At 41.3% G+C, this 27,961-nt stretch overlaps 1 protein-coding gene across 7 annotated transcripts in view; it reads left to right on the plus strand.

The window, feature by feature from the left end:
* hipk2 (homeodomain interacting protein kinase 2) overlaps positions 1–27,961 on the plus strand; it is a 270,569-nt gene that overhangs the window by 220,364 nt on the left and 22,244 nt on the right. For 3 of the 7 annotated variants that reach the window (XM_043708958.1, XM_043708957.1, XM_043708956.1), the window contains 6 exons: positions 4,700–4,819; positions 10,537–10,623; positions 13,056–13,240; positions 15,250–15,412; positions 26,498–26,717; positions 27,678–27,799. In XM_043708958.1, coding sequence (XP_043564893.1) covers positions 4,700–4,819; positions 10,537–10,623; positions 13,056–13,240; positions 15,250–15,412; positions 26,498–26,717; positions 27,678–27,799 — 897 coding nt within the window. The remainder of the gene's footprint in view (positions 1–4,699; positions 4,820–10,536; positions 10,624–13,055; positions 13,241–15,249; positions 15,413–26,497; positions 26,718–27,677; positions 27,800–27,961) is intronic. The other 4 variants (XM_043708962.1, XM_043708961.1, XM_043708963.1 and 1 more) reach the window with 2 other exon arrangements.

Here is a 27,961-nt window from a genome sequence, read left to right on the forward strand (position 1 = left end):
GGGAGTCGGGCGGTTTATAGTAAATGTCCGTGTTGATTCGGTCACCCGAGATAGAAATGGAAAGGTCTGGGAAGGGGAGGGAGGAGTCTGAGACGGTCCAGGTGAATTTGAGGTCGGGTTGGAAGGTGTTGGTAAAGTGGATGAACTGTTCAACCTCCTCGTGGGAGCACGAGGCAGCGCCGATACAGTTATCGATGTAGCGGAGGAAAAGGTGGGGGGTGGTGCCAGTGTAGCTGCGGAAGATGGACTGTTCCACATATCCTACGAGTCAGGAGTCACAGCCAAACTGTGTAAGGACGGCAGATTTCCTTCCAAAATGTACAAATGAACCAAATGGATTTTTACAACAATCAGCAATAGTTGTTAGGGTAACCATTACCAAGATCAGCTTTATATTCTTGATTAAATTTAAATTCTACCAAACTACCATGGTGGGATTCGAGCCTGGACATTACCAATATACCAACTTCTTTAACAAATCCTGTTATAGATCTGACTTGGGTGCTTGGTACTAACACTGGGATGCTTCAAACAGAAACTATTGATTTTTTAAAAAGTGGTATAAAAGCCATGTGTTTTTAGGAGAGGTAAAACAAAGTAATGTATTATTGGTTATCTGGGCAGGTAATCATTTTACTGGGTAACTTAGGCTCAGGAGAAGTATGCCAGGTAGCCAGCAAAGCAGTTCAGAGGCCTAGACGAGTAAACTAAGTTCAAATCTCACCACGGTGGTTTGTAGAATTTAACTTTTAAATGTTTAAGTTTGAATTCGGTTTGTAAACATCTGGAAATATAAAAGCAAGTTTCAGCAAAGTCAACATGATGCTATCAGATAATTAAACTAAACCCAACAAGTTTATTTATTTCCTTAATATCCAGCTTGTATTTGATTCATCAATTATGGCTGACATTTAGCAAGCTCTCAGTTGTTACAGAAGCTCAACAAGAAGTCCCATCACCAATGAAGGATGCCAATGACCGCTGTATTTGCTAGCGACACCCACGTCCTGAGACGAGATGAAAAAAAACTTTCTGATCTCCGTCATCAAAACGTTTGCTGTTTATTTTCTTTTTAATTACAGTTGACCTTGTTCTCCACCCACATATTCCCATCAGCTCAGAGCCATACTCAGTATCCCAAAGGTCTGGCTGAGGTACAGAAACAGTGGCACTTTCCTAAGAAGCCACAAACGCTCATCTAATGTGCTTCTTGTTTGAACAAGAAAACCTTGTTCAAAATAGGACTTCTTTAATTCTTTCATTGTGAAGAAGGTATTTCCAAAGTAAGTTCACGTATAGAAATCAAATTTTAACTTAAGTCAACAGATTGTTGCAATGATTAGATGAATTGTTTCTCAAGCAATTTGCTTGAGGGTAAGGCAAGCCTCTGTGTTCAGCTTCAAACACACACCAGGTTATAGTCCAGCAGGTTTAATTGGAAGCACTAGCTTTTGGAACTTTGTACACCCCAGCACAACACTGGCATCTCCGAATCACAGCTTCAAACATGCTTTGTAATTTGCTCAGATGTCTCGGTGACTCTTTGAATTAACGGATAACTATTTAAACAATTGCTTGCTTCCAAGCAGGTATTTAACAGCTTGCGCTTTTTCAAATAATTGAGTTTTTTGGGCCCTTCAGAGCAAAGTTATCCAACTGGGAATTATCAAGAGGATAAGTCAGGCAATTTTCAGTTTTGATAGGGAAAAAAAATTATAGAAAAATTATTTGAATCAAATAATTATAGTGGTATTGAAGTTGAATTATTTTGTATTTTTTAACCTAACAAAGATGTCGTACTGTGTAACTGCAACTGTAAATATATGAACAATACGTAAGTGCACTGGAGACACAAATCAGCCATTATCTAATTGAATGGCAGAACTGGCCTGAGGGGCTGGATAGTCTAGTCCTGCTCCTATTCTCCTGTGTTACTTATTATGTGCTCAGTGTATTAGTGTTAATTAATTAGTTTGGCAGCTAAAGCCCGCCAGTAAGTTTTAAATGTAGCAGAATAGTCTGCATTTTAAAGACCAATAATGAACAGAATAAAACCAATAACCATGTAATCCTACAAAACAGCTTCTCTAACTTACTCTGTGATGCAATATCGGGACAAGCAAAAATAGATATTAGGGAGCTAGTGTTCACTGATGAGAGTACATTGAACTACATTTGTCAAGACATCTACACTAAATGGGTCAGAGAAAACTTTGAAACATTTTAAGTCCCTCCTTATCTGTTGAGTAGTATTGTATAGAGACATGCATGGTAAAATGTTCAAAGTTGAGTTATCCAACCTGAGTGAGGCATCTTAAATTAGGGCTCAATGACTTGTAGAAGAGAGGAGAATGTAAGTAGGATTCCTACTTTTGATTACTGTTTTGTAAACCTTGATGGAGGTGTATGTGGTAAGGGTAGAATTGTGTGTAGCTGTGATGGTGCCACTGATCATCCCAGTAATGTAATACTCTCAAGGATCAAGAGCCCTAAATAAAAACGCCAGCTCTCAGATACCTCCTTCTAACTTCCCCGGATCGTGACCCCACCATGGAACATCAGGCCATTGTACCAACTACAGCCACCCCCCTCCCCCCAACAACTGTCTCCGAACCTGATAGTCCCCCAGCCCTGCACAGCTCACTTCTACCTCCTGCCCAAAATCCACAAACAGGACTGCCCGTCAGACCCACTGTTTCAGCCTGCTTCTGCCGCACAGAACTCACCTCCACCTACCTTAACTCGGTCTTTCCTCCCCTGGTCCAGTCCCTGTCCATTTACATCGCAATTCCTCTGATGCTTTCATCAGTTTTGGAATTTCCATTTTGTAGGGTCCAGCCGCTGCCTCTTTACCATGGATGTGCAATCCCTTTACGTGTCCTTCCCCCACCAGGATGGTCTCAGGGCTCTCTGCTTCTTCCTGGAGCAAAGGCCTGAACTGTTCCCGCCCACCATCACTCCCCACTGCTTGGCCAAGCTTGTCGTCACCCTCAACAACTTCTCTTTTAACTTCTGTCACTTTCTTCAGGTCAGAAGGGTGGCGGGTACACACATGTGCCCCAGTTATGCCTGTCACATCATGGCCTACGTGGAACTTTCCTTATTCCAGTCCTATTCCGGCCTCCATGCACAACTCTTTCTCCGATATATCGATGATATCATCAGTGCTATTTCCTTCTTTTGTCCAGAATTGTAAATGTTCATCGATTTCACTTCCAATTTCCACCGCTTTCTTTCACCTGGTCTATCTCTGGTATCTCCCTTCCCTTCCTCGACATCTCTGTTTCCATTTCTGGGGATCAACTGGCCACTAATATCCACTATAAACTCACGTACTCTCACAGCTACCTGGACTATACATCCTCACACCCTTCTTCTTGTAAAGATTCCATTCCATTCCCCCAGTTCCTCTATTTCCATCTCATCCCCCCAGTTCCTCCATTTCCATCTCATCTGATCCAATGTGGCCAACTTCGACAACGGAGCCTTCGAAATGTCCACCTTCTTCCTCAACCGAGGATTCTCCAGCACCGTTGTTGACAGCGCCCTCTCCCGCACTTCCACCCTCTCCCGCACTTCCACCCTCATCCACTCTCTTTCCTCCTGCAACAGCGATAGAGTTCCCCTTGTCCTTCCTTACCAGCCCACCAGCATTCACATCTAGAAGATCATTAGCTGCCATTTCTGCCACCTCCAGTGAGATGCCATAACTAGACACACATTCCCCTCCCCTCCTTTGTATGCCTTCTGCAGGGACCGTTCCCGCCAATATACCCTGGTCCACTCTTCCTTCACTCCCAACAATCCCCTACAGCCCCATGGCACCTTCTCGTGCAACTGTCGAAGGTGTAACACCTGCCCATTTACCGCCTCCCTCCTCGGTATCCTAGGGCCCAAACATACCTTCCAGTTGAAGCAGCCCTTTACCTTCACTTCACACAATCTAGTCTACTCCATTCGTTGCTCACATTGTGGTCTCCTCTGCGTTGAGGAAATGAAGCATAGACTGGGTGACTGCTTCTCAGAACATCTACTTTCTGCCCGCAAAAAGAACCCTTAGCTTCCAGTTGCCTGCTACTTTAACACACCACCGTGTTCCCTGGCCAGCATGTCTGTCTCAGGTAGTGTTCCAGTGAAGCTCAGCAAGCTGGAAGAACAACACCTTATTTTCCACATAGGGACCCTGCAGCTCTCCGGTCTCATTATTGAGTTCAATAATTTTAGGGCCTGAACTCTCCCATGTCTTTGTCCCATACCACACGCACCTTAACAGCTATTCACTCTCCTAGCCAGATCATTATCCACTCCTTTGTCTGTCCAACTGTTCTTCTCTCTCTTTGAGCACTCTCCCCCCCCTATCGTTTACTCCTTAACCCCTGCCCCGACCCTATCTTCAGCATATTTTCCTAGCTCACATCAGTTCTGAGGAAGGGTCACCGGACCTGATATGTTAACCTGATTTCTCTTCACAGATGCTGCCAGACCTGCTGAGCTTTTCCAGAAATTCCAGTTTTGGTGTTCAATAGGCCTGTCAAACCTCACTCATCTGAAACATGAAGAATAACATCCCAACAAACTCCATGCCTTCCAGTGAAGTAGATTAACATTGTTGCATAAAGGGTTTGTGATTTCCATGGTAGACACATGAAGGGAGTGCACAATTGCTAATATCTATATCGTTTTGTCCCTTCTCTTTCAGATCCGTTACATTTCACAAACACAAGGGTTACCAGCGGAGTACTTGTTAAGTGCAGGGACAAAGACAACACGGTTCTTCAACAGAGATCCAGATTCATCTTATCCACTATGGAGGCTTAAGGTGACTTGCTCTTTTATCGTGGGTGAGGTGGTACCATGTGTTTGTGCTTCATTTTTATTTATGATCACTATTTCACTTCTTTACCTTCCACTGCCTCTCGCTGTTCTTATTATGATGAAGTGAGGCAGATTGACTGACCTTGTTTCGGTCTCTTTCAGCATTGGGCAGTTCCTTCTCAACTGACTACGCAGCATAAACAGTGTTGAGATGAGTTCCTTGTTATGGTTTTCTGTCCTTCCCGCTGTGTAAGTACTTGTCCTTCTGGGAGAATAGACTCAGAGTATATGCTGCTGTCTAAGGCTGGGACTGGATGAAACCATTGTACCCTTTGTGTTACACATTCAACTGCCTCTACAGATCCTTTTGAGGGGACAATGGAACTGACTAAGCACTTACACAGCAGGAAACCTAATGGGATTTGTGACCATCTCCATCCTTGCCCACCCCAATTCTGCCTCTCTTTTTCCTCTTCTAACATCAGCATTCAAACTATCACAATCTGATGCACTATTCTGTGTCCAGTTCCTACCCTCTGTAAAGTACTGATTGCCACAATGCTGCAATGTGATGGGTCCCAAATAGCCTGATAATGTGTGCTACTTGACTATGAGATTAAAAACATATACTGAGTCTACCAAACCTAACCTGGCCTGTGATCAGGAGCAATCACTGTCCTCACCCCACCCCATCCATTCCCATCTCTGAATGAAGTCTATTATGCCAGCCAAATTATTGCTCAGGTCCGATCAGGATTTGAATCTAGGAACTGCCAATCTTTGTAGGTCAGGGAGCAGAACATGCTTATTTTCTCACAGGCGCTGTTGAAATGATACATGACTTCCAGTTTTTAGAAGAATTAACTCTGTTACAAGTGCATTTAATTTGGTTTGTGTATGCTTCATTTTGGGTAGTCCTGGCCCATTTCAAATTGGTAAGTAAACAGTTCTGTTGTAAATGGCTGCAGGAAAACATAATTGTTAAGAATGTCTGCAAGTTTCATTGATGTATTGTCATGAATTTATATCATGACTCAAGGGTCAAATTTCCAGGTGAATAACTTGCTATGACTTGAAATGCTTGTGCCAGATTTTTCTCCACAAAGGATCTAGTTTAGAAAAGACCAAAAGCTGGTTGTTCTAAGTCTGAAACTTTTTACAGCTGCTTTGTTAGTCTGATCTTTGAATCAACAGTTAAGTACAAGGGTCATACCACAGATTTAGTCTGAGCTCATACTCTTGAGAGATCACTACCCTCTGAGGTGTTGTCATGCAGGTGAGACTCTAAGTTGAAGCCCCTTTTGTCCTGTTAATTCAATATAAAAATTAGTGAGGCTCTATTTGATGAAAGGCAGGCGTGTTCTTCTAGTTTTCTAATTGATATTTATCCCTCAATCAGCAACATTAAACATTGCTGTTTGTGGGACCCTGATGGGTGTAATTTAGATGCTACATTTCCCTACATGATGTGGCGATAGTGGTAAAATACTGACTATTAATTTTCATGATCTGATTTTAATACCCGAGACCAATCATGCATTAAACTGGTTTTTTTTTTAGATTACTTATAGTGTGGAAACAGGCCCTTCGGCCCAACAAGTCTACACCGACCGCCAAAGTGCAACCCACCCAGACCCATTCCCCTACATTTTACCCCTTCACTTAACACTACGGGCAATTTAGCATGGCCAATTCACCTAACGTGCACGTTTTTGGATTGTGGGAGGAAACCGGAGGAAACCCACGCAGACACAGGGAGAATGTGCAAACTCCACACAGTTAGTCGCCTGAGGCGGGAATTGAACCCGGGTCTCTGGAGCTGTGAGGCAGCAGTGCTTGCCACCATGCCGCCCACTACTTTAATAGGTCAGCACTGACCTAAAATGGAACAGTGACCTCCTTGTTATAGATGAAGTAGGGGAGAGGAAGCCAGTGCATTGAGGTGGGAGAGCAAGAAAGCAACCCTAGCATGTCAGGGGGAGAGAGAGAAAGCGAGCCCAGCGTGGAAGGAGGAATGAGCCCAGTGAATAGTCAAGAGACTTTTTCCCAGGGTAGAAATGGCTATCACAAGGGAGCATAATTTTAAGGTGTTTGGAGGAACGTTTAGGGGAGATGTCAGAGGTCGGTTCTTTCCACAGAGAGCAGTCGGTGCGTGGAATGCACTGCCAGCAGTGGTAGTAGAGTCAGATACATTAGGGACATTTAAGCGATTCTTGAATAGGCATATGGATGATAGTAAAATGAAGTGTCTGTAGGTTAGTTTGATCTTAGAGTAGGATAAAAGGTCAGCACATTGAAAGGGCCGAAGGGCCTGTACAGTACTATGTTGTACTGTTCTATGTTCAATAAATGAAATCACCTGCACTGAAATTGCATTTTCATCTAAAGACCTCAAAACTGATCAAGAAACTTGCATCTCTTGATTCACTTTACATTTAGATGAGAAGTTGCACATGTTGGGCATAAAGGAGTTGCCTGTAACAATTCAGCTCAGAAAGACATGGAGCCAGACTTGGAACTGCACAAAATAACTATACTTCAGCAGCTGCTTGGCAGAGCAGCAGAGAGAGAGAACAAAATATGGAAGAATTGGTAGCAGCAAGCATTTAAAGTCTCTTTTACCAGATTTCCTCATCACCTTAAAAGCAGCAGCTGATGAAAAAGAAAACTGGAGAAAAAAAAGATTCACTGAGAAATCAAATATTTGCTGAAAATTTAAGTCAACCATTAAACAGTTGTGGTTTCAGAATAAAATCTAACATCTTAATGACACTACAGAATTTTAAATTGTACAACCAGTACATTTTCTATCTATACCAGACACTTCTCTGGTGTGGTGAGAAGAATGGGGAGAGAAGTGGGAAAATTCATTTTGAGAATGAAAAATAAACAGATTTCTGATGTTGAGAAAAATGATCCTGAATGTTACCTTGAGGGTTATATGATGAGATCAGAATCTTGCCGTTGAGTCATGTCTACCTTATTTTCATGCATTTGCAACTCAATTTTCCACCTATTTCCAATTTTCTGCTCCCCCACCAAGCATCTAGATACTACAAATTCCTGACATGAAAATCAGAGCTGATCCATAGAGGCTGTAGCTCACCAAATAATTGTCCCAGCTATCATGCAACTGCTTCTCCAGAATAACCTCCCTACTTGCTGCATGGTCATGACCCTTAGGACATCATTATTCCTGCTTTTGAACAAATTTGCACACCACCTCTCCCTTTATTTTGCAGATAACAGGTTGCTGACATTCTGCCAGGTTGCTTTGTGGGCAGGAAGGAATATGCTTCTTATGAATCAACCTAAAATCTAGACACGTGTATCTTTTGGCTCTTAGGGAAGTGCAGAGAAATGCAGTAAGTGCTTATTGGAGGCTGTCAGTTCCTGTCTATTTTACGTTGCTTTTTTAGCATGCACACACTCTGTGTGGGTCACATTGCTCAATTAGTGCACAGGCTCTTTACTGCTCAGTTACAGGCTGCCAGTCTTGGAGAGAAAGGCAATTTGTGGTGTTTGTGATTCCCCTAAATGGCACTGTCAATGTCAGAGCTGTAGCATGCATCAACAGCTTATACAGCACATATGCTGCATGTGCTTCAATCACATGGCCATGTCTGAAAGTCTACAAGTACCAATCCTTAGTGTGGTCAATGGGATCTGTGATCAGTCATAGTTAGTCAGGGGCTCATCTGATTATACTGTAGGGGGTTGGCCACAAGTACTTGGTCCTACCAGAATCCAAATATCCATGTCTCCTTGCAGGCTTGGGATTAGGCCATGGTTAGTTCTGCAGGTCAAATGCAAGCAGTCCAGGGAATACAAGTAAATCACAGTGTGGTGTTATTGAGACATCAATCCAGAGTTGGCTGTGGTCACTTGGAGTCTAGTGCATCGGCTACAGTGGATTATGATCATCTGGATTATTGAGGTGCGATCCAGGGTAACAGGGAAAAACAGGCAACAGTCGTCGCGAGATGGTTATTCATTGTATTTGTCACTGAGGGAATGACCTATGTGATGGGGGCCAATTGTAAATTATAGGGTGGGACCTTACAGTGGACGGGAGGGACCCAGGATCTCCGATAATCCAGGGAGGTGGTGGCAGAGAGAACACAGTGTCACTTTGAATTGTGGGTTGCAGAAGATCATTGACCTTCTTTCTTCATTGCTGGACCTTCCTTTCACCTTTCACAACATTGATCCCTGCTGCAAATTATGTCCAAGTTAGTTAGGTCAGACGATGTGGCCTCTTTTGGTGACCGACTGAGAAAAGGGCTTCTCTTCTCTTCACTACCAGTACCTCTAGACACCTGTCTACAAAGCCGGATTGAGCTTGCCTTTCTTCTGGGCTATTTTGTCAATAATTAGTCTTGGACACCAAATGTGAGGGTTAGGTTTTGGCTTGCAGCCGCCAGGCGTGGGAAGCATGTAAGTAGAAGGCTGGCACTTCCATTCCTTTTGCGATTCAAACCCCCAAGAATTGCACCAACAGCTCACCCTAGTTAAGCAGGTGAAATTGAGTGAGGAAATTAACTTGACCCATGATGGTGTGGACACATGAAAATCACAGGCTCCCATACTTTAACTGCAAATGGGAAAATTCAGCCCTTTTACCTTTCAAACTTTTATACCTGCATTTGTGTGCGTGTATTTGATGTTGCATTTTATTATTTTCTTTGGGTTAGTAAGTCATTGACAGTCCTTTTCCTTTCACTCAGCAAGCTTTGCATTTGGTTGTCCAATGTTGACTAGTATTACTGGTTAATTGAAGTGTGATTGCTTAAAAGCAAAAAAAATTCAAGACTTTTGCTGCAACCCACTTAAAAGGAAGGGGCCGGAATACCCTTTCTTGCCTGATTGTAACAATAAAAACATGGACTTTGCTGTCAGTATCTTCGTGGCTATGAAGTGATTTGGGACATTCTTTGGTCACAAACGTCTATTTTAAATATTTTTCTCCAATCAAGTTTATCACTTTCTTCTAGTTTAGAAAATGTGAATTACCTTGTTGAATCTCTCTCAAGTGCAGAAATGTGCAATTAAACAGGTCTGCAGTCTATCCCATCTTTTTGATGATATAAATCTGACTCTTCCACTTGCGTGATCCTGAGGAGGAACAGCCTGTCTTCCCAACCAGGAATTAAATTATTCTGCTTTTAAATTACAGGAAAGGATGAAAATAAAAGTAATCTACTCCAATAATATTTTACTTGCCAGCTGGTATGTCCCAGTATTTAAACAAACTTTTGCTGTTTTAGATCTCATGTCTGAAAGAACTTCTAGCACTGCAACATGTGTTAGCACTTTGGCGAAATTCCTTGGTTGCTTTAAAAGAGAGCTTGTCCACCCCTTAAGCCACCAAGAATTAACATGAGGCAGGGGCTAATAGATAAAGAGACATTTTGCAATCTATGTTCAACAACCTGAACTCCTTATTACTTTCTTGATCTGAGGAAGTCTAAGACTAATTGACATTTTGCAGCTCTTAAACAACAAGAGGGAAGTGAGGCTGCTCTTAAAAATGTAGGAAGAAGATGAGGAGAAGTCCATAAGTGTGTCCAGAGCTGCCAGCTGTTGTTGTACTCTGAGACATGTCGGAAACACAGCTATAGTTAAAGGCACTTTGAGGTCTTGATGGGAACCAAATACTCTCAATGCTCTCTACACTACATTGAATATGGAGTAAAAAGTATCCTCTTGTTAAATTTACAGACACCAGAAGATCACGAGACAGAGATGGGGATCAAGTCGAAGGAGGCAAGGAAATACATTTTTAACTGTTTGGATGATATGGCACAGGTATGATTGTCTTTCTTGGGCAGACTGTGCAATTTCCTATGCTATCTTCCCTGGACCACAATTTTACAGACAACTCTAATCAGTGTGATCCAGAGTAAGAGCCTTCTGGTACCTCAGTAAAGGACCATTCCCACATCTGAACCCTAGCGGTGAGTGCTGGCAGAGTGATTGGACAAGGAGGGACCTCACCCCACATACACATGAAAAAAATATACACATACAGAGGAACTTCGATTATCCGAAGAACATGGACGGGGAGTATTCCACTCGGTTAATCAAATTCCAGATAATCGAATACCGGATAACATAGTTTAGCAGAGCATTGGGACTTTGTGATCTTGCCAGATAATCAAGGTTTCTCTGTATACAGTACACACACAGTAGATTCACAAACACATACATGTTCTCACAATGACAAACACAGTTTAAGCAGGCACATGCTCATGTTCAGTGCTCATGGGCACTTGTACACACAGCCACTCACTCAGATTTTCACAGACAAATGCTGTCACAAAAACACAGAAACTAATATTGCAACAACACTGAAAAAACACTAACCAAAACACACAGCTGTCCAGACTATCCTCTTAAATGTACACACAGAGTTTTTAAAAATTATTTATTCATTTTTGGGATGTGGGTGAGCATTTATTGCCCATCTCTAGTTAACCTTGAGAAGGCAGGTGGTGGTGAGTCGCCTTCTTGAACCATGCAACAAACAAAACTCATAAACTGCTAGAATAATCCTGGCCAATATTGCTCCCCTAATCTCTTAAACACAAAGGGACTGATGTAAATTCTAGTCTGACCTCAGCATATACTGAATCTCTAATTAGTGTGAACCAGAGCAAGGTGAGCCACAAGCGCAGTTGTCAACCATGTCACTTGGGTTCCAGAAGTTTCATTTAAATTTCATTGTTGTCTGTGCTGAGATGGCATGGATCAGACACTTTAGTTTATGTTTAAAATTAGGGAATTCTTCAATTCCGAGCTCTCTCTCTCTCAGAGTGCGTTTGTTCAAAACAGTGTGTGCAGTGGGATTAGTAAAATGTTTCTTATGATGTGCATTGAATAAAACATCATATGTAGGTGATTTAGTGCTTATCCTTGCACATTTAAGATTTAAAATTTTTATATAACAAGTTTCTGATGTGCAAGCTGATAATGCATAAGCCAGGAAAACAAAGCATCTAAAACATGAGTGAAAAGGACAAGTATTGCTCATTATCTTAAACAAACTGCTTGAAATTAACAATGCAAGGAGTAAGAAGAGTAAATTAAATTGGGCAAAGAAGGGCTCCTGCCTGAAACGTCGATTCTACTGCTGTTCGGATGCTGCATGACCTGCTGTGCTTTTCCAGCACCATACACTCTCGACATAGAATTTATAACACCAGGTGCAGGTAGAGAAATAAATAAATGGAAGGGAAGATTAGAATAAGAAAGAAAAAAAAGTATTTAAAAAAAGGTTTTTAAAAAAAATCTTGAAATTTTAAACTTTGTTCTTTGAAAGTTTCCAATAACAATTAAATATCTGAAGGAATGAGATTCCACACTTGGAATAATTCAGTAATTATAGTCAATTATAATTTCTGGTACTAATATTACTTATGTTTAAAGTATTAGTGCCTCAACTTTCTGTGGAAAGATTAGTTCATATCTAGCTTTCAAAATCATGAACAACACACCATTCATTTCATGCTAATGGACCACAGTAAAATACTATTTTTGTGAAGTTAATGACATATTGGTGCAACTGAGATAGTAATTTTTTGGTTCCAATTTTTAACCATGCATCTGCCCCTCAACTAATGTTTCTGTAATATTTGCTTACAAATGACAGCATGTACTATTAGCCTCACTTATTATAACAGCAAATTCTAAACCATTATTTCTGTCTCTCTCTTTACAATATATATCTATGGACAGATAAGGATATATACTTATGTAATTGTAGGTACAGTTGGAAATATATCGAACCTACATTTAAACATAATTATAGATACATTTATGTAAATGGATAATGGATATAGTATTACAATAAACATGATAGGCCTGAATAAGTAATAGTTAGATGATTCATATCCACTAATATATATGTCAACTAAAACTGCTAAGTAATAGATGCAAAGTTAAAGAAAGGGATCCAGGTGTTCTCCTAGGACCATTCATGGAAATGTATTTCGGCAAGAGTTTAGATGCTATGAGAGAAAAGCTTGTGCAGACTGCAAGCTGCTCCCTTTCTTCCTCTTTTTTCTTTGTATGCTCATTGCAAAGCTGCGGAGGTTCCCTTCCATTGCTATGCTGTGCTGAACCTTTGTTGGCGGGACAGTGTTGGAGAATGTGAACATCCACACTTGATTGTTGTCACTGGAGGCTTGCTTCATTCAATCATGGAAAAGATTATTTTAATGCCAGCCTTTCTCTTGCAGGTGAACATGACGACAGATTTGGAAGGAAGTGAAATGCTGGCAGAGAAGGCAGACAGACGGGAGTTTATTGATCTGCTGAAGAAGATGTTGACCATTGATGCGGACAAGAGAATTACACCGATTGAGACACTGAGCCACCCCTTTGTAATGATGACCCATCTATTAGATTTTCCTCATAGCACACAGTACGTTCCCTCTTTTCAGAGCAGGTTTCCCAAATTCATTCACACCTGAACACCTGCAAAATAATAAGTATTTTGATGATATCAGTATCTGTACCAACTCTCTCCAGAAGTAACTTAATCAAACTTTCCTACCATTTCCCCACTTCTTCCAACCTTTTCTCTTCAGATATTATCCAGTTCCCTTTTGAAAACCATAACTGAGTCTGCCTCAATCAGCTAGTCACTTGATCCAGCCACTGGGATCAGCATTCAGCTCCTCCAATATATGTAGTTTCCACAGAATGCACTGTAACAACTAGCTGAGCCTTGTTCAACAGCATATTTCCCAAGTTCTTTCCAGTCGAGAAGGACAAGGGCTGCAGGTGCTTGAGAACATTATCACCTCCAATTCCCATCCAGTCTCAGACTACACAAATTGAACATATATCGTAATTCCTCATTACTACTAGATCAAAATCCTGGAATCCCCTACTTAATACCATATTGCCAGACTATCCCAAAGAAGATTCTCATGGGAGAAAAGTTGTGAAGTAGGGCTCTAAAAAAAATTACCACCATGTTAAACAAAATAAATCTTGATGATACACCAGCAAAGACGTGATGGTGAACTGCTGATGTAAGATGAAAATGGCTTAAATTTGTGGAGACAGCAGTGTTGTAGAATTTGATCCAAGATTAGTGTGGTGCTGGAAAAGCACAGCAGATCAGGCATCTTCCGAGGAGCAGGAAAATCAACGTTTCGGGCAAAAGCCTTCATCTGGAAAAGCACAGCAGGCCAGGCAGCATGTGAGGAGCAGGAAAATCAATGTTTTGGGCAAAAACCCTTCATTGAGAATTCCTGATGAAGGGTGTTTGCCTGAAACATCGATTTTCCTGCTCCTCGGATGCTGCCTGACCTGCTGTGCTTTTCCAGTACCACTCTAATCTTGACTCTAATCTCCAGCATCTGCACTACCCATTTCTGCCTGTAGAGTTTGATAACAAGTTAAATTATGAAGCAGATATCACCCTCATTGCAGCCCAGCTGCAAATTGTATGCTGGACTTGCTTTGGTTAGAAAAATAAGTTAACAAGAAAAATGCATTTAATAAAAGAGATCAGGAGGTTGTTTGGTCATGTGGGGGAGGACTGACCAACAAGGAGAGATCGGACAAACATACTAACAATGATGGACTGAGAAAGTCTTACTGGCCTAATTATCATAAGCAGTTTTCATACTGCTTGACTGGCTTTGGCTGTTTGGGCTGTGACTCATTGTGCACCCTATCACAAGGTTGGCAAAAGAATATGTCTATCCTTTCTTTTGAAGGCAATCAAAGTATCACTTCACTTGTAGAAGTCCTATTGAGGCTTCCCTGAAATTTAAAGACAATGTCTGTGAAGCAACTGTTTGCAGTGAAGGGACTAGAGGATAGTGAAGAAGGTGACTTTTTTGCATTTGTTTATGGGTTGTGGATGTCACAGCTAAGCCACCATTTATTACCCATCCCTAATATAACTGAAAGAGGGAAGATACAGAGTTGAAGCACAGCATGCTAGTCAGATGTTGCTTTCCGCTTGTAGTGAATACAATTAGGGCAATGTTATTGAATTTCCAGTGTTTTTAGAGAATACCCCAAGAGTAAAATATTAACCTTGAAGTATAGAACAAGTATTAAAACTTAGCAAACCTGAAACCAAATCCAACACTCCTCCAAAAAAGCCACCTCTGGGCTAATGAAGGTGCAATAAAGAATGGACAAATAACATGCTCTTGGGAGTCAGATTGACCAATAAAGTATCTTAATGACATTGTTCACCTTAGATTTAAACTACTTGAGATTTCCTAGGCCTTTGCAGCTGAAGAGAGACCAGAACGATTTGAGGATAAAGTAGGTACCCCCTACCCCCACCAGCATCCAAGCAACCCCAAATCAGGCATTGCCCCACGGAACCCAGGATTGGTGGTCTGACAAGTGAAATTGAGCTAGGTTCTCTCTAATGAAGTGCTCTCCTCATTGTTTTTCCAGTGTCAAGTCCTGCTTTCAGAACATGGAGATTTGCAAGCGAAGAGTCAATATGTATGACACAGTGAATCAGAGTAAGACGCCTTTCATCACGCATGTGGCTCCAAGCACATCGAGCAATCTAACAATGACCTTCAGCAACCAGCTCAGCACAGTGCACAACCAGGTATGTGCACAGCGTAGAGACTCCCACCTCGGGTCCTTTTGCAGATGTTTGCTTTATAAAAGGTGATCAGAGATTTCATTGCAACAAGGAAACTCCAGGAAATGGCAAACGGCCCACACAATTGCATTTCCCCTTGTTTCTTGGGTGTTTTACTCTTCTCCGGGAGAGCTACTCTGGGAAATCGGTGGAAAACTCCAGGGATTTCACAGGACCAGATGTAGCCATTCAACCTGCTAAGCCATTCAATCTTTTCTGTTGGATTACGGCTGATCTGCATCTCTTCTTTATTAACCTGCCTTTGTTGCATTTCCTTTGATACCCTTATCTAATAAAAAAAATCAATCAATCTCAGTCTTACAGATTTCAAATTGACCTTGTGACCCACAGTTTCTTGGGGGAATGAATTCAAATTATTGGGAGACAGTTTATTGAGTCATGGTATGTGATAAGTGTAGAAGGTTTGGAAGAAACAGATAGCGTTGGACTTAGCTTATGAAGGTTGCTTGGCTTATCTTTGTGTCGTACCTGGATTTGATATAGATTAGTTGTAACGAATTGCTTATTTTGCTTAGTCAACAACTGCATTCTCGAATCATATGATAACAACAAGAGGCAGAAAATAAACTAGATGACGCTTTGACTTTTATTATATGGGATTTCTATTTCTATTATTCATTTTATGTAAAAGTGCTTTCTGATTTCAGTTCTTAAATGGCCAAGGTCATAGTTCCGTTGTTCTGTCTACATCACCTGCTGAAATAATTTCTCCGTATTTATTGAATGACTTAAATTTAAGTTTCTGACCAGATCGCAAATTATTCAAGGGAGTACAAATAACAGAAAGTGCTGGAGAAACTCAACAGGTCTGGCAGCTTTTATGGAGAGAGAAACAGAGTTAACATTTTGAATGCAATAGCTGTTCAGAACTGAGAAAGTCTGGAAAATGTGTTTTTTATAATGCTGTTGGCAGAGGGAGAGGAGAAGTAGGTGGAACATATTGTGAGGGTGCCCATAGCAAAACAGAAAGGGTGTGAAAATGATGGCAAAGAATCGGCTGCAGTAGAAATGATAGGTGTGAAAAAGAGAAAATGGGTCTACTCTCCAGATAGCAGTGTTAATAATACACAAACAAGGCACAGACTGGAAAGGTATGAATGTAAGAAAAATGGAGGACAGAGGTCATTCTCTGAAGCTGAGAAACCAGATATGAAAATTCCTTCATTTTTCCAATTTCTGATAAGAACAGGAAGCAAGTTTTGAAAAGATTTGCAGCTCAGGTTGAGGTTCTGGATGTAGGTTTGCTCGCTGAGCTGGACAGTTCATTTTCTATCCAGACAACAAGCAAAACTAATGTCATTTACAAAATTCCTTGCAAGAACTGTAATGAACACTACATTGGATAAACAGGCAGAAAACTAGCCAGCAGGATACATAAACATCAACTAGCCACAAAACAACATGACAACATATCCATCCTAGGACAAGCCAAACAGAGACATGAATGAGAATTCCTAGAAGCATGGCATTCCAACTGGAACTCTATCAACAAACACATTGACTTGGATCCCATTTACCACCCCCTGAGGAAAAAAAACAGGAAATGACATCACCGTAGGAAATGATGTCACCACAGGAAATGACATCACCAACCCTAGGAAACTCAAACATATAAATAGAAAGCGGGCTACACTACTAGTCCTTCATTCGAAGGCTCACTGAAGATGTTACCTAGTATGGTGACGAAACGTCTGAAAATGAACCTTCCAGCTCTGTGAGCAAGCCTACGTCCAGAAGAACAGGAAGCAGTATGGATGCAATCATTGAAGTATCAGAAAAAGAATTGTGGGCAGAGGCCCAAATAGGACCAGAATAAGGAATATTCCAAATATCCATAAAGGGACAGGCTTAGCTGGAGCCCACAAAGCTACCTACACCTTTTACTTGGAGAGCGTGAGATGAGTTAAAGGAGAACTTGTTTAAAGTGATGACCAGCTCAGCTAGGTGAAGGAGGATATTGGTGCATGGGAATTGTTCAAGCACCTTTTCATGGAAGAAATGGAGACCCTTCAGATGATCCTGATGGGTGATGGCTATGTAGAAGAGGTGAAGAGGAGGGGTCTGGGAGCAGAAAACTGGAAATTATGGAACTAATAATAGTGTCAGAAGCTTTGCAAAGTTTAATCAGTTTTAGTTTCCAATTCCGTCCTTCGCTTGCCTTTACCTGGTCCATCTCTGACTCTTCCTTCCCCCCCTCCCATTTTCCTTGACTTCTCTATTTCTATTTCTGGTCCTTAAATATCCACTACAAACCCACTGGCATTCATAGTTACTCAACTATGCTTCCTTACAACCTGTATCCTATGAAGACTCCATTCTATTGTCCCAGTTTCTTCATCTCCTTTGCATCTGTTCACCTTCCACCAGTCTTTCTCCCCTTTTAACCAGTTGGGGATTGCTCCCCATTGTCGTTGACAAAGCCCCCAACCACCTTCAACTTACTTCTACACTTCTGTCCTCACCCCCTTTTCATTCCTCCCAGAACCAAGAGTTGAAAAGGTTTCATTGTCTTTACTTTCCACCCTACTAGTCTCTGCATTCAGAGGATCATCCTTCACCATTTCTGTCACATCTAGCAGCCAACACCAAACACATCTACCCCTCCCCTCCTATCAGCATTCCGTAGTGGCAGTTCCTTCTGTGACACTCTGGCACACTCTTGCATCACTTCCAATGCTTTCTCACTCCTTTGTGCCACCTTCTAATGTATTTGCAGCAAATAGAGTTCCAATACTGAGTTCCACAACTTCGGAGCATTCATCCTTGCCACGGTACACTCACTTTATATCTCTAACCCTTCTGAGCATTAACACCCCCTTTGTCTTTTGCTTACCATTTGTTCCACTTGCTCCTCCCACTCTGCCGACAGCATTTTAAAAATCACCATTTTGCAATCCCTTCTCTGGAGAGGCATCATGTCAGACCTGAAATGTTAACTCTGTTTCTCTTTCCACAGATGCTACCATACCTGCTGAGTTTCTCAAGCATTTTCTGTTTTTCTTTGTAAAGTTTATGCTGCCTGTTCTCTCTCAATTTAACCCTTTTAAGTCCTATTATCATTCAGGTAAATCTATCTTGTACCCCTTCAGTCCATAATATTGTCTGAGATTTTATGACCAAAGCTGAAAGAAATACTCCAGATGGGATATGAAGGACCCTGTACAACTAAAGCACCACTTCCTTACTTTTAATTTTCAGTCCTCTTGAAATAAAGGACAACACTTCACAAGGCTTTAGATTATTCCCTGTATCTGTGCATTAACATTCAGTCATTTGTCTACATTCACAGATCAGATCTGAGTATTTTAAACCAAATCTACAATGTCCACAAACAGGTAAATAGCTAGTTTAAGTAGTCATCTGGTTGAGTCAACATAAGGTACAACTGCGCAGCCAGAGACTGAAGCAGGTCATAACTGGATATTTGTACTGGTTCTTCAGAACCAGCTTAACAGGAAATTGGACACAAAATGATCCAAGCTAGGTTAAACCAGTTTCAAGTCAGCCAGGTAGATATTAAGTAATCGTAAACAATGAAACATAAAGCCAAAACAGGCAGATAAGCTTAAGGTGGTCTAAATGAACAGCACAGATCAGACCAGATAGGCAATGAAATCTGAAATGGGTCAGTTCTTCGGTTGGTCAGATGAATGGATAGAAACAGCTGGAAGTCCCAGCTTAACTGGACAGAATATGCCATAGGCTGAGAGAATTAAATGACTTACAATTAAACCAATAATTTTGAAGACAAGCTTTCCATAAAAATTGTACAAGCCATTATATCAGTTAGAAGTGAAATTAATTCATTTCTCCTGTCATCATAACTACTTGTAAAACAATATTCTAAAAATAATTACTTGGCAGAGAAAATCTGCTTTGTGGAGAATTGAATAGCCAAGGAGTAATTTCTGCCATGTGTCAAACTGGTATTTATAATTGGTTTCAGTTAGTTTTAGAAGGGAGGTGATCACATAGTATTATTATCACTGGCTTATTAATCCAGAGGCCTAGGTAATGCCTTAGCAGATAGTGGAATTTGAATTCAACCTTTTTGAAAGATCTGAAATTGAGAGTCTCATGATAATCATGAAACCATTGCTGATTATCGGAAAAACCCATCTGGTTCATTAATGCCCTTTAGGGAAGGAAATCTGCCATCCTTACCTGGTCTGGTCTACGTGTGACTTTAGACCCACAGCAATGTGATTGCCCAGAGAGCAGTTAAAAGTCAATGAGGGATGGGCAATAAATGCTGGCTTAGCCAGCGATGTCAAAGACCCGTGAATGAATTTTTTTAAAAAAAGTAAAAAGTGTCCTATTACATCGAATCAGACAATATGCGTCAAAGAATCCAAGTCGTCACTTGTGGTGAGAGGTGCTTGCATGAGAACTAGGATGCTTTCCATTGTTGAGTAACCTGCAAGCACAATGCCAAGGCTGGAACAGCCAGAATGTCAATTTGACTGAGGTGCAGGAGGACAGCTGAAAGCTGGAGCGATTCACTTATCAAGACTTGTTCCCTTAAGGAGAGAGTGAGACATAATATAGCAATAAACCAATTTCTTACATCCTGCATTTCTTCTTTGATCAACCTGTTCAGATGTGGTATTTAGATTCCCTGCAGTGTGGAAACAGGCCCTTCGCCCCAACAAGTCCACATCGACCCTCCGAAGATTAACCCACCCGGACCCATTTCCTTTTCACTAATGCACCTAATGCTATGGACAATTTAGCATTTCCAATTCACCTGACCGGCACATCTTTGGACTGTGGGAGGAAACAGGAGCACCCAGAGGAAACCCATGCAGACACCGGGAGGATGTGCAAACTCCATACAGACAGTCACCCGAGGCTGGAATTGAACCTGAGTCCCTGGTGCTGTGAGGCGGCAGTACTAACCACTGCGCCACTGTGCCACCCCTATAACACACTTCCTGGAGCAGGTGGGAATTGAATTAGACTCAAGCTCACTATGTCACAAGAACCCTCCATTCATGTTATACACTGGAAGTGGTAGTTCTTAGTCATCCCAACAACCTAAATATGGCCTTTATTGTGAAAATGATAATGTTCCAACTGAAAACTAAACATGTGCAACAATGAATTGCTAAAGGTCGTTCACAGGCCAGTTGGAAACTAGTCACTTAGCTCTCACTTTGATGAATAAATACTTAACTGTTGGGTAAACAGGAACTTCATATGTTAGAACAGCTCACACTGGGATTTCAGCCTTAAAGAGCCATTACTGCATCTGTGTTGGCAAAACTTCTTTGTCACATTAATCATTATGATATTACTCACAAAGTGAAAGCTCAATTGTCCTCTGAAAGTATGACTTGTGTCTCCTTTGGGAGCTATCCTTCCCGAAAACAGAAGCAGCTTTAAGGATAAGTTCAAGATTTAAAATTGAGTCGCACAGCTGGACTGGCTGTTGCTGTCTGTGGTGGCGGATCTGCTAATTGCTCCTGTTTTAGAATTTCACTTGATTTCAGCACGTTCCTCCAGCAGAGGTCTCCTCTGAGGAAAAGCTCTATTTGAGTGAGGCTGGGGTTAGGACCAGTCAACCTCAGCAATGGTTGTGGCAGTACTCAAAACAGAACACCTTCCTCTCCTTCATTTGTCGATAGCAGTCATTGGCCTGGATCAAATTTGTTTCTGGTGGAACACAGCTATCTGAAGTGTTGCACATATACCTCCCTGTTATTTTTTTTAAGAAGTGAGTTTGGAAATCAGAAGCATCCTGGTGAATGACTAGGTGCACGCTGAGTTGAATTACCTGATTAAAGTTTGGTAATTCCGTTAAGGGACAGGGGACTTCAAATTTGCTGGTGTAGAGCTGGAGAAACACCAAAATATTCCTGCTCCTGTTTACTATCTGGTATCCTTGCTGAAGATGCATGTATGCTCGTGCATATGCATGTCTGCGTGGATTTGTGTGTCTGTGCCCACATATGTGTGTGCACACATAATATGTACATGCATGTATGCATATACATATGTATGTATACTTCTACATGACAAGTATGGGATAGGATGTGCTCAGAAGTGGCCATTAGATAAAGGTAACAGGAGGTACCTTTCACCTCTGGTCACTATCACTGATTTTCAGTTGATTAGGAGAGTGAAAGAGGGGAAATAAAATAACATTAAACAAAACTTTTTTTGAATATTTAAGGCTCAGGATGCTGTTGAGAGGAACTACGCTTAATCAGACAAGGAACACAGTAACAGCTGAAACCTGTTTCCAATTTTGAAGTGAAAACTAGCATGAGTTTAACCCTTGAGTACCACAGTATTTTTACTGCAAATACATTTTTTATTTGCCCCCAAGGATATTCCACACCATGAAAAAGAGAAAAGAAACACAATTTTCAAACAGGTGTCTATACTTTGCATTCTCTGCATGCTGTGATGATGTGCATCGCTGCTCTTTTTATTTTGAATGTAATCAGAAACCGTTAAAAGGTTTTAATTTCTGTTCAAAGTTTGTAATTGGAAATTGTCCACTTCAGTTTTACAGCCAGTCATTTACAAATTTAGTTGCGCCTTGAAGATTTTCCCCCTCTGTAGGGTGAAGCAAGAGATACAAAGCAAACTGCACAGTGCTTTGGGGATCTGGCAAAATATGTGGGTTTCTCCCCCTTGTGGCAGTTGTAAGGAGAATGTGTCGTACGCGATTCCTGCTGAAAAAATAAAGAATCAGTTGGTGGTTGTGCGTGCAGTCATATGAATGAATCTTGATTGTAGACTCTGAACAGATAAAGCATAGATTCATTTCAGTGTTGCTTGGTCTTAAACAGTTAAATTGTAATGGCAGACATAAACATGGCTTGCATTTCCTTGAGCTTATAATGTTGAGAGGTCATTGGGAGGTCACCCAATGGTATTATCACTCAATTAGTAAGCCAGAGATCCAGACTAATGCTCTGGGGACATAGGTTCAGAATACATGAAATTTGAATTCAGTTAATAAATATGGAATTAAAGATGTATCTAATGGTAACCATAACCATTGTCATAAGAATGCATCTGGCTACTAATGTCCTTTAGAGAAGGAAAATCTGGCCTTCATATGACTGCAGATCCATGCAATGTGGTTGATTGTTAAGTGCCTCTGAAATAGCCTTGAAAGCCAATCAATTGTATGTATTCATGCCAAAATCCGATAAAATGGATGTACCACCCAGCACTGGGAAAGACAACGAGAAACATAATCCTCGTTAATGTGCAAATTATTCCTCATTAAACTCTGAGGCTTACGTCAGAGTTGGAAGAATTATCCTATACACTGGTGAAGCAACAGCCTGACATAGTCATACTTGTGGACTCATACATTACCAGACAAGATGCTGTCATCATCCCTGAGGTGGCGGAACAGTGATTTATGGTCAGGAGAGAGTTGCTGTAGGAGTCTTCAATATTGACTTGGGATGCCATAAGGTCTCTTGTCATCAGGTCAAACATGGGCAATGATAATCAATTGTCAATATTGACACTTCTAGAGTATGCTCTGAGGGTGGCAATGGCACAGAATGTACTCTGATTGAAGATCTTCGCGATCCATTACAAAGTGTGGCTTGGTAACTGGAATATTGACTGAACTGGTCAATACCTAACAGACACAGCTGATTACTGAGCCTCCAAATAGTGATAAATGAAGAGAGAAAAATGGGACTTGTCCTCACCAATCTACTGTTGCAGATGCATCTGTATAAGACCGTATCCGTCAAAGTGACCACCACACAGCACATTCACATAGAAGATCCTCTACATCATGATGTGGGACTTGAGAATGTACTGAATTGGATTGATATTGAACAGTTCTAGTTACTCAAAATGAGGCATTCATGAGGCGCTGTCGGGTATCAGCAGCAGCAGAATTATATATCACTACAATGTGCAATCCCAGGCTCAGAATATCTTCAAATCTACGATTATTGTCAAGACAGAGGATCAACATTAGTTTAATGATAAGTGCAGGAGAGCATGCCAGGACCAGCACCCAGCATACCTAAAAATGAGAGATCAATCTAGTGAAGCTACAAAACAGGAATACCTATGTGCAAAACACCATATGCAGCATACAATTGACAAAACTAAGTGATCCTTCACCAGTGGATCAGATCTAAGCTCTGCAGTCCAGCCACATCCAATCTGAATGGAGGTAGAACATTAAACAACTACATGAGATGACAAATATTCCTAACCTCAATGATAAGGGAACCACGTCATCACCGTGAAAAATAAGGATAAAGTATTTCAAGCATGTTCAGCCAGAAGTGCCAAGCATAACAGACTGCCCTTTTGGGGCAGAGTATATTCCGGGTTCTGACCGAGTTTGAGCAGTTTTCATCCGTGGAAAGTGCTCCAATTTGGGAAGGGAGCAAATATATATATGCACATTGACTTTGAGACTTCAAGGCAGGGTAGCGCTGTCTGATTCGGCCCGGAGGATCTGAAAATGGTCTGCCCTTCTGGGGCGGAGTGCATTTCTGGTTCTGACCAAGTTTGAGCGATTTTCCACTGTGGGATGTGCTTCAATTTGGGAAGGGAGCGAATTGGTGTCTTCAAACCATTTTTGAGACATCGAGGCCGGGTAGCGCCAGCAGATTCAGTCCAGAGGATCTGCCAACGCCTGCCCTACTGGGAAGGAGTGCGTTCCAGGTTCTGACCGAATTTGAGCAATTTCCATCCGTGGGAAGTTAGCCAGTTTGATCCACTCCATGTGAGATCAAGAAATGGCAGAAGCCACTGGATACTGTAAAGACTGTGTCTCCTGACAATAGTATTGAAAATGTGCGCAATCTGCAAATGGTCTGCCCTTCTGGGGCAGTGTGCGTTCTGGGTTCTGACCAAGTTTGAATGATTTTCCACTGTGGGAAGTGCTCCAATTTTGGAAGGGAGCAAATCCCTGTGTTCATACCAACTTTGAGACGTCGAGGCCGGGTAGCACCATCGGATTCAGTCAGAAGGATCCGTCAACTGCCTGCCCTTCTGGGGCGGAGTTCGTTCCAGGTTCTGATTGAGTTTGAGCGATTTCCATTCTTGGGAAGTTAGTCAATTTGATCCACCCCATGTGAGATCAAGGAAGCCACTGGATGCCATTAAGACTTTTTCTCCTGACAATAGTACTGAAAATATGCACTATCTGCACCCTCAGCCAAGCTGTTCCAGTACATTTACAACACTGATATCAACCCAGTTTGAAATTTGGAAATTTTCCCTCAGATGTACATTAATCATGGAATCTTAGGAAAACTTCAGTTTGTTGCCTGTGCTCCGACTTCTCTTCTGTTTTAATGAGTTGAAGTTTTCTTCACAAGGTTGTAACGTTCTTCTATTTTATGCAATTGGGTAGTATCCTTCTCGCGCAATAAATCATTGTCAGTGTATAGGTACACTCCTTTATTTTTTCCTTGAAGCACCTCAAAGATGCCTTACTATTTCCAGTAGTTGTACCCCAGTAATATACAGTGATAGCCCGGCAGGCACCAGTACTGTACCCCAGTAATATACAGTGACAGACCTACAAGCACCATTATCGTACCCCACTAATATACAGTGACAGACCTGCAACGTCCAGTACTGTACTCCAGTAATATACAGTGACAGACCTACAGCCATCAGTACGACACCCCGGTATTATATAGTGACAGACCTATAGCCACTACTGCTGTATCCCAGTATTATATAGTAATAGACCGATGTTCACTAGTGTACCCCAGTAGAGTGACAGACGTGAATCCACCTGTACAGTACTCTAGTATTATAGAGTGAAAGACATGAATTCACCAGTTGTGTGACCCAGCATTATATAATGGCTGACCTGTACCCATTAATCTACTTGAATGTGACAGTGACAGTTCTGTACCCACTAGTACTATACCCAAGTATTATACAGTAACAGACTTTAACCCATTGCTAGTCTGTGCTAAATGTTTAGAGTAAGGTTGCAAAATTTTTTTGATCCTAAAGTGTTATCATTTATCACAAGGGGAATTGACATCAAAAGTAGGGAGATTTTATTTCAGTTATACAGGAACCTGGTGAAGTACTGTGCTCAGTATTGGTTACCTCATGAGAACTGCTGCTTTTGCAGCAGAGCAGTTCAGAGAAGGTTTTTATGACTAGTTGTGTAAAATAGGCAGGTTGTCTCATGAGGAAAGGTTGGACACACTAGGCTTGTATCCACTGGAATAACTTGATTTAAACATTAAGTGATCCTGAAGGGTCTTCACAGGGTAGACGCAGAGAGGATGTTTCCTCTTGTGGGAGAATTTATAACTAGAAGTCTCTTTAAAATTCAGGGGTTGCTCTTTTAACAACAAAAACTGGATTTTTTTTTGATCCACAAGTTTTGTAATGCTCTTCCTGAAAGGGTGGCGGAAGCAGATGATTTAAGGTAGTGGTGGGTCAATTCTTGGTAAGCAAGAGGGGATGGTGAAAAGATATGAGTAGACAGGCAGGAATGCTGATTGAGATTACAATCAGATCAGCCACAATCTTATTGAATAGCAGAGCAAGGTCAAAGAGCTGAATGGCCTACTCCAGTTTCTGATATGTATGTATATAGATAATTTGTGAAAGTCAACTGCACACATTACTGACTTACTGGAAAGTTATATATTTGCTTCTTGTTTTATATTTAGAGATAATTATTGCTTTAGATACATCTAGAAAGATGTATTCCAGAGTAAGCAAGCATTTTCAACTGTATTTTGATAAATATGCTGTCACACAAGGTTTGTCAGGTAACAAAACTGAGGATTTTCTGAACATGCATTGCTCTTCCAAAATAAGCCTCCAACAATTTGATTTCAAACCAGATGAGATATTCATGATGTATAAATGATCTGCTCTGCACATTTTTTAAAAGAAAAATGCACATTTTAGACTTAATATCTCAAGCTGCAGGAAATCAAATTGTTCTAATTGAGATTTTGTGTTTTCTTTGTTTTAATTTCTCCTCCCCAAACAACCTTGCTTACCATCTCCTGTTATTTGTGTTAAATCCTATCATACCTTTAGGCCAACAGCCTGGCTCCCACATCCACAAGTGCCACCCTTTCCCTTGCCAACCCTGATGTCTCCTTACTTAACTACCAATCTGCACTTTACCAGCCTTCAGCAGCATCCATGGCAGCTGTTGCCCAAAGGAGCATGCCACTGCAGACGGGAGCTTCGCAGCTGTGTGCTCGTCCTGATCCCTTCCAGCAAGCCTTGATTGTGTGTCCACCTGGATTTCAAGGTGAGATGTGTTTTGTTTGGCTTGGTGTTTTTCCCCTGCTGCTTTGGCAACTTCACAGCTTTGTAGCTTAAACACCTGGCACTATTTCCTATAGTACTGAAAGTAGTTTCTCCTATGGCTGTCCCAATCCCCATAGCAAGATTCTTCAGCCTACTTAGCATTCAGCAGACCAAGGCAGTGCTGAGATTAATACCTGGCCTATGCATCTATGGGTAAAGGAGGTGTTACAATAAAGATCTAACAGGCTGGTCCTCTTTTTGTGAAAAAAGGAAAGACTGAATGGTGACCTGAATGGCATCATACATATTATGGAGGGCTTTGATATTGTAGACATGAACTTCACTTGGGGTGGAGTTCAAAAGGAAGGGCCATGAATATAAGAAAGTCACTAAAGAATCCAGTAGAACATTCAAGTTTAACTGATTTACCAATACAATGATCAGCATGTGAAACTTGGTATCGCAAGGAGTAGTTGAGGTGAATGTCAAGAACATATTTATGAGTAACTCCAATAAATGCATGATGGAAAAAGGAATAGAGGATATGATGGTGGAGTAAGATTAAGTAAGATGGGAGGATGTTCAAGACAGTATAACCTAAGCTGCTGAATATTCCATTTCCATGCAGCAAATGTTCTGCAGTTAGATTGAGGAACTAGCAATAATGATTAACAGAGGGATTAGACTGAGGTCCCATTTCTGCCCACTTGCTGAAAAGATTATGAATTCTGAATGAGAACAGGATTAGACTGAACTGAGATGATCTCAAGGTCAAATGGCATGTTACTTGGATATCAAAAAGGGCAGTGCACTGGAGAGTGTCTGTTGCTGTTGGAATCTGGTGGGATGATTGCTTTTGAAAATAGTGTGTATCAAATCTTGACAGAACTTGTCTGCTTCGCACAGGCCATTCTTTATTTTTATTCTTGCATCTCAAATGCTCTCTCATTGATGCCAATAGGATTGCAGGCTTCTCCGACCAAGCATGCTGGGTACTCTGTCCGAATGGAGAATGCTCTTCCAATTGTTACACAGGCTCCAGGAGCTCAGCCTCTTCAGATCCAGCCTGGCCTACTGACACAGGTAGTTGGAATGATTAAGGTGTTGTATTTCAACAAACCCTCATGGCACACTCAGCATAGACAATGGTCAGTGAAACACAGAAGATTTCTTGTTGATTTTCAGGGACAGATTTTCATGGACTTGGGATGTCTTCCCGGACTTCTAAATCTATTGAGGAGAAAG

The sequence above is a fragment of the Chiloscyllium plagiosum genome, chromosome 19, assembly GCF_004010195.1.
Source record: "Chiloscyllium plagiosum isolate BGI_BamShark_2017 chromosome 19, ASM401019v2, whole genome shotgun sequence".
NCBI classification, from domain to species: Eukaryota; Metazoa; Chordata; class Chondrichthyes; order Orectolobiformes; family Hemiscylliidae; genus Chiloscyllium; species Chiloscyllium plagiosum.